This window comes from Oncorhynchus gorbuscha, linkage group LG08 (assembly GCF_021184085.1).
Source record: "Oncorhynchus gorbuscha isolate QuinsamMale2020 ecotype Even-year linkage group LG08, OgorEven_v1.0, whole genome shotgun sequence".
In the NCBI taxonomy this organism is placed as follows: Eukaryota; Metazoa; Chordata; class Actinopteri; order Salmoniformes; family Salmonidae; genus Oncorhynchus; species Oncorhynchus gorbuscha.
Window position 1 is genome coordinate 124,521 of NC_060180.1, and position 10,000 is coordinate 134,520.

A 10,000-nucleotide genomic window follows, 5' to 3' on the forward strand; every position below is an offset into this window, starting at 1 on the left:
ACTGTAATCTACAAACCTCTGCTTTAACGCGGAGGGTTTCTCCTGGTTGTAGTCTTTGTGGTTGTTGAACTGGTCCTTCTCCTTGTCCAGACTGGAGCCCAGGTTGCAGTGGGCAGATTTCGTCAACACCTGAGGAGAAGAGGGAACAAACTGAAACATGAAACAAACATTACAACGACAACAACAACAACATTTCTAGAAATGTTCCCTCTAATGTTTTTTAAATCGGTCAGCGAGCAGATTTCAGGTCTGTTGAGCGAACGACTTGAACCTTGTTGTTCTGCGTGACTTCCGTCGTGCGTTTACTGTGAACACGGTTAATATAGTACATTTAAAGCAGGTACAGCCTCACTGGCCAATCACGTCACTGTGGCTATTTCATCATCATGTGGGCCTACCAGAGAGGCCTACCAGAGAGGCCTACCAGAGAGGCCTACCAGAGAGGCCTACCACAGTGGCCTACTGGCCTACCAGAGAGGCCTACCAGAGAGGCCTACCAGAGAGGCCTACCAGAGAGGATATTAACAAATGATCTATAACTGGGCTGATAACTCACTAACTAGCAAAGGATATGAACAACATGTGCCCACGTGGCTGCATGCAGCTCTCACTTTGATCTCAAAACAAGCACATCTACTCACAACCACTCATGCTGTAAACACAGTCCAGTTAATCTACTCACAACCGCTCATGCTGTAAACACAGTCCAGTTCATCTACTCACGACCACTCATGCTGTAAACACAGTCCAGTTCATCTACTCACGACCACTCATGCTGTAAACACAGTCCAGTTAATCTACTCACAACCGCTCATGCTGTAAACACAGTCCAGTTCATCTACTCACGACCGCTCATGCTGTAAACACAGTCCAGTTCATCTACTCACGACCGCTCATGCTGTAAACACAGTCCAGTTCATCTACTCACAACCGCTCATGCTGTAAACACAGTCCAGTTCATCTACTCACGACCGCTCATGCTGTAAACACAGTCCAGTTCATCTACTCACGACCGCTCATGCTGTAAACACAGTCCAGTTCATCTACCCATGACCGCTCACGCTGTAAACACAGTCCAGTTCATCTACCCACGACCGCTCATGCTGTAAACACAGTCCAGTTCATCTACTCACGACCGCTCATGCTGTAAACACAGTCCAGTTCATCTACCCACGACCGCTCATGCTGTAAACACAGTCCAGTTCATCTACTCACGACCATTCATGCTGTAAACACAGTCCAGTTCATCTACTCACGACCACTCATGCTATAAACACAGTCCAGTTCATCTACTCACGACCACTCATGCTGTAAACACAGTCCAGTTCATCTACTCACGACCACTCATGCTGTAAACACAGTCCAGTTAATCTACTCACAACCACTCATGTTGTAAACACAGTCCAGTTCATCTACTCACAACCACTCATGCTGTAAACACAGTCCAGTTCATCTACCCACGACCACTCATGCTGTAAACACAGTCCAGTTAATCTACTCACAACCGCTCATGCTGTAAACACAGTCCAGTTGAAAGTGAACGGCACAGATCCATATATGGCAATGGTCTATTTGCATATAGGCCTACTGCATCTCTGATTGGTTACGGTGCACCAGGCTGTGTCGAGAAGGGGCCTGAGTCGTGCCTGTCAATGCAATAGAATCCTACTGCGATGCGCTCTGCCTATCTCTTGCATAGTTCATTTTGTTTTCGGTACGTTGCATTAAAAGTGTCTAATATTGGGTTGATTTGATCATTATTACCACAGTAAAGGGACACGTTGATAGTGTTAACTAACAGAGAAAACTCTGAGTGAAGCTCAATCTCCTGCTTCTCTGCAGTCCCGGGGGAGCTGTGCACTCGCGCAGCTTAGAGGGAACAACTTGTGTGTATTAAATGTATGTAGATATTAATAACGTTTTCCTCCTAAGAGTGGAGAAGGAGTTTTGAGGAGACAGAAGGAGACAGGAGGAGACAGGAGGAGACAGAAGGAGCCAGAAGGAGACAGAAGGAGAAAGAAGGAGACAGAAGGAGACAGGAGGAGACAGGGACAGAAGGGGATGGAAGGAGACAGAGACAGAAGGGGATGGAAGGAGACAGAGACAGAAGGAGATGGAGACAGAAGGAGAGGGAGACAGAAGGAGATGGAGACAGAAGGAGACAGAGAGAAAAGGAGAAGGAGACAGAAGGAGACAGAATGAGACAGAAGGAGACAGAGGGAGGCAGAGACAGAAGGAGACAGAAGGAGACAGAAGGAGACAGCGACAGAAGGAGATGGAAACAGAAGGAGACAGGAGGAGACAGGAGGAGACAGAATGAGACGGAGACAGAAGAAGACGGATACAGAATGAGACAGAAGGAGACGGAGACAGAAGGAGACGGAGACAGAAGGAGAAAGAAGGAGACAGAAGTAGACAGGAGGAGACAGAATGAGACGGAGACAGAAGGAGACAGAAGAAGACGGAGACAGAAGGAGAAAGAAGGAGACAGAAGTAGACAGGAGGAGACAGAATGAGACGGAGACAGAAGGAGACAGAAGAAGACGGAGACATAATGAGACAGAAGGAGACGGAGACAGAAGGAGACAGGAGGAGACAGAATGAGACAGAGACAGAAGGAGAAAGAAGGAGACAGAAGTAGACAGGAGGAGACAGAATGAGACGGAGACAGAAGGAGAAAGAAGGAGACAGAAGTAGACAGGAGGAGACAGAATGAGATGGAGACAGAATGAGACAGAAGGAGACGGAGACAGAAGGAGACAGAAGAAGACAGAGACAGAATGAGACAGAAGGAGACGGAGACAGAAGGAGACGGAGACAGAATGAGACAGAAGGAGACGGAGACAGAATGAGACAGAAGAAGACAGAGACAGAATGAGACAGAAGGAGACGGAGACAGAAGGAGACGGAGACAGAATGAGACCGAAGGAGACAGAAGGAGAGAGAAGGAGACAGAGACAGAAGGAGACAGAGACAGAAGGAGATGGAGACAGAAGGAGATGGAGACAGAGAAAGAAGGAGATGGAGACAGAGATAGAAGGAGAAAGAGACAGAAGGAGAAGGAGACAGAAGGAGACATCATCATCATCAGCACCTCGAAGTCGGACACGGTCTCAAAGTCGTCCAGATCTTTCTTAGAGGAGAAGGAGAAGCCCCCACCAGACTGTAGCGTCCCTCCAGGTGACTTGGCCAGCACCTCGTTACACTCTATAGGCATGCTGAGGCGATAGAAGGTGATGTCTGGGTTACTGTTCTGGGAGCCGAACGACCTCTGGGTGACCTTGAGACACGGGAAAGTCTCCACGGTGCCATCCATCCTCGTGACCTTTTAGAAAGACCAGACGACAAAGGGAACAGGGCATTATGGGGGAGTCATCTGGTTGAATAGCCATACGATACCAGGTCAACATAGGTCTGTGGGTCTGGGTAAAGCGCTTTCAACACCTTGTAGAGTCAACATGAACCAGCATCCCCTGTGGAGCGCTTTCAACACCTTGTAGAGTCAACATGAACCAGCATCCCCTGTGGAAACGCTTTCAACACCTCGTAGAGTCAACATGGACCAGCATCCCTGTGGAACGCTTTCAACACCTTGTAGAGTCAACATGGACCAGCATCCCTGTGGAACGCTTTCAACACCTCGTAGAGTCAACATGGACCAGCATCCCCTGTGGAAACGCTTTTAACACCTTGTAGAGTTCATGACCCGACGAATCGAGTCTGTTCTGAGGCAAAAGGGGGGTGCAGTGACTCAATATCAGGAAGGTGTTCTCAGTCCTCAGTGTAGGTTACCAACATAGGTTGTTACAAAAAAACTATTATTTTTTATTTTACCTTTATTTAAAACTAGGCAAGTCAGTTAAGAACAAATTCTTATTTTCAATAACGGCCTACTGGGAAACAGCGGGGGTTAAACTGGTTAAACCTTGTTCAGGGTGGTTAACAACACCTAACAACAACATCACTTATCAAACTCTACACACAATTACACCAGGGGGAGCAGGGGTCAAGGTTCAAGGACAGTCTTGTCAACAGAACGTGTTTTGTAAGGCACCATGGCTAAACAGGATAGCGACTGGACCCTCACCTCAATGTGTTCATGCTGCGGAGGTACGGGGATGAACTGAGACAGTCTCTTGCTGAGCCACATGGTGAGGTCTCTGTTCATGTTGACGCCGAAGGGCTCGTAGCCTTCCTGCAGACCACAGATGGTGAAGTACTTCAGCGTGCTCACGTCCTTACCAAAGTTCATCCTCCCAACCTGGCAAACACCCAGGCTGCACACCGGGATGAAACCTGCAGAGATGACAGAGAGGACAGAGAGGACATAGAGGACAGAGAGGACAGAGAGGACATAGAGGACAGAGAGGACAGAGAGGACATAGAGGACAGAGAGGACATAGAGGACAGAGAGGACATAGAGGACAGAGAGGACATAGAGGACAGAGAGGACATAGAGGACAGAGAGGACAGAGAGGACAGAGAGGACATAGAGGACATAGAGGACATAGAGGACATAGAGGACAGAGAGGACATAGAGGACATAGAGGACATAGAGGACAGAGAGGACAGAGAGGACATAGAGGACAGAGAGGACAGAGAGGACATAGAGGACAGAGAGGACAGAGAGGACATAGAGGACAGAGAGGACAGAGAGGACATAGAGGACAGAGAGGACAGAGAGGACATAGAGGACAGAGAGGACAGAGAAGACAGAGAAGACATAGAGGACAGAGAGGACAGAGAGGACATTGTTATGTTAACCATTAGAAGAACGTAAGCTTTGTCCAAGCCACAGCCCTTTGGGAAGGAGCCAGAACGGCCCGTAGGGCAGGAGCCAGAACGGCCCGTAGGGCAGGAGCCAGAACGGTCCGTAGGGCAGGAACCAGAACGGTCCTTATCTTATCCTAACCAGTAGGTAACAACATCAATGTGTTCTTATCTTATCCTAACCAGTAGGTAACACCAACATCAATGTGTTCTTATCTTATCCTAACCAGTAGGTAACAACATCAATGTGTTCTTATCTTATCCTAACCAGTAGGTAACACCAACATCAATGTGTTCTTATCTTATCCTAACCAGTAGGTAACACCATCAATGTGTTCTTATCTTATCCTAACCAGTAGGTAACAACATCAATGTGTTCTTATCTTATCCTAACCAGTAGGTAACACCAACATCAATGTGTTCTTATCTTATCCTAACCAGTAGGTAACACCAACATCAATGTGTTCTTATCTTATCCTAACCAGTAGGTAACAACATCAATGTGTTCTTATCTTATAACCCTAACCAGTAGGTAACACCAACATCAATGTGATCTTATCCTAACCAGTAGGTAACACCAACATCAATGTGTTCTTATCTTATCCTAACCAGTAGGTAACAACATCAATGTGTTCTTATCTTATCCTAACCAGTAGGTAACACCAACATCAATGTGTTCTTATCTTATCCTAACCAGTAGGTAACACCAACATCAATGTGTTCTTATCTTATCCTAACCAGTAGGTAACACCAACATCAATGTGTTCTTATCTTATCCTAACCAGTAGGTAACACCAACATCAATGTGTTCTTATCTTATCCTAACCAGTAGGTAACACCAACATCAATGTGTTCTTATCTTATCCTAACCAGTAGGTAACAACATCAATGTGTTCTTATCTTATCCTAACCAGTAGGTAACACCAACATCAATGTGTTCTTATCTTATCCTAACCAGTAGGTAACAACATCAATGTGTTCTTATCTTATCCTAACTAGTAGGTAACAACATCAATGTGTTCTTATCTTATCCTAACCAGTAGGTAACACCAACATCAATGTGTTCTTATCTTATCCTAACCAGTAGGTAACACCAACATCAATGTGTTCTTATCTTATCCTAACCAGTAGGTAACAACATCAATGTGTTCTTATCTTATCCTAACCAGTAGGTAACACCAACATCAATGTGTTCTTATCTTATCCTAACCAGTAGGTAACACCAACATCAATGTGTTCTTATCTTATCCTAACCAGTAGGTAACAACATCAATGTGTTCTTATCTTATCCTAACCAGTAGGTAACACCAACATCAATGTGTTCTTATCTTATCCTAACCAGTAGGTAACAACATCAATGTGTTCTTATCTTATCCTAACCAGTAGGTAACACCAACATCAATGTGTTCTTATCTTATCCTAACCAGTAGGTAACAACATCAATGTGTTCTTATCTTATCCTAACCAGTAGGTAACAACATCAATGTGTTCTTATCTCAATCAGTAGGTAACAACATCTAACCAGTAGGTAACAACATCAATGTGTTCTTATCTTATCCTAACCAGTAGGTAACAACATCAATGTGTTCTTATCTTATCCTAACTAGTAGGTAACAACATCAATGTGTTCTTATCTTATCCTAACCAGTAGGTAACAACATCAATGTGTTCTTATCTTATCCTAACCAGTAGGTAACAACATCAATGTGTTCTTATCTTATCCTAACCAGTAGGTAACAACATCAATGTGTTCTGGACACTCAGCATGCTGTGTAATAACATGGCTATATACAGGAAGTACCAGGTAATAACATGGCTATATACAGGGAGTACCTGGTAATAACATGGCTATATACAGGGATGTTTAAAAGTCTTAGTCACATCGGCTATGGATAGCGAGATTACACATTCACCTGGAACAGCGGGTCATCTAATGCATGGTTCAGTATTGCTTGCCTCGAAGCGGACATAGAAGGAATTTAGCTTGTCTGTTAGGTTCGCGTCACTGGGCAGTTCGCGGCTGGGTTTCCCTTTGTGATCCGTGATAGCTTGCAAGCCCTGCCACATCCGACGAGGGTCAGAGCCGGCACGGTAGGATTCAATATTAGTCCTGTATTGATACTTTGCCTGTTTGATTGCTCGTCGGAAGTCGTAACAGGATTTCTTATAAGAGTCCGGCTTAGTGTCCCGATGTTTGAAAGCGGCAGCTCTAGCCTTTAGCTCAGCGTGGATGTTGCCTGTAATCCATGGCTTCTGGTTGGGATATGTACGTACGGTCAGTGTGGGGACGATGTCATCGATGCACTTATTAATGAAGCCGGTGACTGATGTGGTAAACTCCTCAATGTTATCGGATCATTTCATCTACATGTCTCCTCCCCTTCATCTACATGTCTCCTCCCCTTCATCTACATGTCTCCTCCCCTTCATCTACACTGATTGAAGTGGATTTAACAGGTGACATCAATAAGGGATCATATCTTTCACCTGGATTCACCTGGTCAGTCTGTCATGGAAAGAGCAGGTGTTCATAATGTTTTGTCCACTCAGTGTAGATGAGAACTCTCTTGGTAAATAGTAGTGTCTACAGATTATCATGAGGTATTCTATCTCAGGTGAGAACAAAAACTTGAGACTTCCTTAACATTAGAGATCGCACACCAGCTGTTGACAGCGCACCTTGTCTCCCCACCTTCCCTGAGGCTGCCGACCTGTCTTGACGATGTGTAGAAAAGGCAACGAGATGTACAGTATATTATCCATATCCTTGTTCAGTCACGATTCTGAAAAAATAATATGACCGTCTTTTATTTTAGGACCCGTTGATAGGTCGAGAATGGAGCTCGTCCAGTAGTTTGTGGCTAGATATTCGGCGACTGCCAACCATTTGGTTTAAGTCGGTTAGACAGCATCAGCAAAGGGACAGGAAAGCTCCTCTCCAGACAGAACATCTCTTCTGACAAATAGATGGTGTTGATGTTGAGAGTAAGCCAACAGACAGACAGGGGTTGACAGTAGGACAGACTAACACATAGGGTGGTGTAGACAGTAGGACAGACTAACACATAGGGTGGTGTAGACAGTAGGACAGACTAACACATAGGGTGGTGTAGACAGTAGGACAGACTAACACATAGGGTGGTGTAGACAGTAGGACAGACTAACACATAGGGTGGTGTAGACAGTAGGACAGACTAACACATAGGGTGGTGTAGACAGTAGGACAGACTAACACATAGGGTGGTGTAGACAGTAGGACAGACTAACACATAGGGTGGTGTAGACAGTAGGACAGACTAACACATAGGGTGGTGTAGACAGACTAACACATAGGGTGGTGTAGACAGTAGGACAGACTGACACATAGGGTGGTGTAGACAGTAGGACAGACTAACACATAGGGTGGTGTAGACAGTAGGACAGACTAACACATAGGGTGGTGTAGACAGTAGGACAGACTAACACCTAGGGTGGTGTAGACAGACTAACACATAGGGTGGTGTAGACAGTAGGACAGACTGACCTTCCCAAACCTCAAAGTCCTTGAAGGCCAGTTCCGACCCTGAGTGGTCCAGGAGAACCTCTCCGTTGTGCGTGAACATCATGGTGTGTTCGTTCAGATCCACCATACAGCCCACCACGTCACCTGGTCCCCAGGACCTGCCGAAGTGCTCGTTACCCTGGTGCCACAGCTGGGCCTGGAACACACACAGGGATACGCAGTGTTCAGACCCCTTCCCTTTCCCCCCCACATTCTGTTACATTACAGCCTTATTCTAAAATGTATTAAATTAAATAAAAATCCTCATCAATCTACAAACAATACACCATAATAACAAAGTGAAAACAGGTTTAAAAACAGAGACCTAATTTACCTAAGTATTCAGACCCTTTGCAATGAGACTCTAAATTGAGCTCAGGTGCATCCTGTTTCCATTGATCATCCTTGAGATGTTTCTACAACATGGAGTCCTCCTCTGGTATTATTTGGAAAGACACACACACACCTGTCTATATAACACACCTGTCTATATAACACACCTGTCTATATAACACACCTGTCTATATAACACACCTGTCTATATAACACACCTGTCTATATAACACACCTGTCTATATAACACACCTGTCTATATAACACACCTGTCTATATAACACACCTGTCTATATAACACACCTGTCTATATAACACACCTGTCTATATAACACACCTGTCTATATAACACACCTGTCTATATAACACACCTGTCTATATAACACACCTGTCTATATAAAGGTCCCACAGTTGACAGTGAATGTCAGAATAAAACAACAACAAACTAAGCCATGAGGTGGAAGGAATTGTCCGTAGAGCTCCGAGACAGGATTGTGTCGAGGTACAGATCTGGGGAAGGGTACCAAAACATTTCTGCAGCATTGAAGGTCCCCAAGAACACAGTGGCCTCCATCATTCTGCAGCATTGAAGGTCCCCAAGAACACAGTGGCCTCCATCATTCTGCAGCATTGAAGGTCCCCAAGAACACAGTGGCCTCCATTATTCTGCAGCATTGAAGGTCCCCAAGAACACAGTGGCCTCCATTATTCTGCAGCATTGAAGGTCCCCAAGAACACAGTGGCCTCCATTATTCTGCAGCATTGAAGGTCCCCAAGAACACAGTGGCCTCCATCATTCTGCAGCATTGAAGGTCCCCAAGAACACAGTGGCCTCCATCATTCTGCAGCATTGAAGGTCCCCAAGAACACAATGGCCTCCATCATTCTGCAGCATTGAAGGTCCCCAAGAACACAGTGGCCTCCATTATTCTTAAATGGAAGAAGTTTGGAACCACCAAGACTCTTCCTAGAGCTGGCTGCAGGGAGGTGACCAAGAACCCAATGTTCACTCTAACAGAGTTCCAGAGTTTCCTCTGTGGAGATGGGAGAACTCTCCCTCTCTGCACCCCTCCTCCTTCCCTCTTTCTCTCTCTCACTCTCCCTCTTTGCCCCCTGACCCCCGATCCCCCACCCCCACCCCGCCCTCTCCCTCCCCCCTCTATAATTACATGGAGAGTCCTTGAATCCTCAATCAGCCAAAGCATTCAGTCTATTTCCAGTCCAACAACAATGTACTGGCTCCCTCTCCACTCCGTCCCACACACACACACTTCTACGTGACCCCTCATCGTCCTCTCGCAGAGCAGAAATAGCTCCCCATTCTCCCACCTGACTCTGCGTGTGATCCCAAACGGC

General features: G+C 45.7%; 1 protein-coding gene across 1 annotated transcript in view; it reads right to left on the reverse strand.

Annotated features, from left to right (window-relative positions):
- Positions 1-10,000, reverse strand: part of LOC124041068 (ryanodine receptor 2-like) — a gene marked incomplete at its 3' end in the record, with an annotated part of 293,761 nt that overhangs the window by 124,445 nt on the left and 159,316 nt on the right. The window contains 4 exon segments of the mRNA XM_046358233.1: positions 17-129; positions 3,095-3,325; positions 4,088-4,296; positions 8,294-8,468. Of these exon segments, the coding sequence (XP_046214189.1) occupies positions 17-129; positions 3,095-3,325; positions 4,088-4,296; positions 8,294-8,468 (728 nt within the window).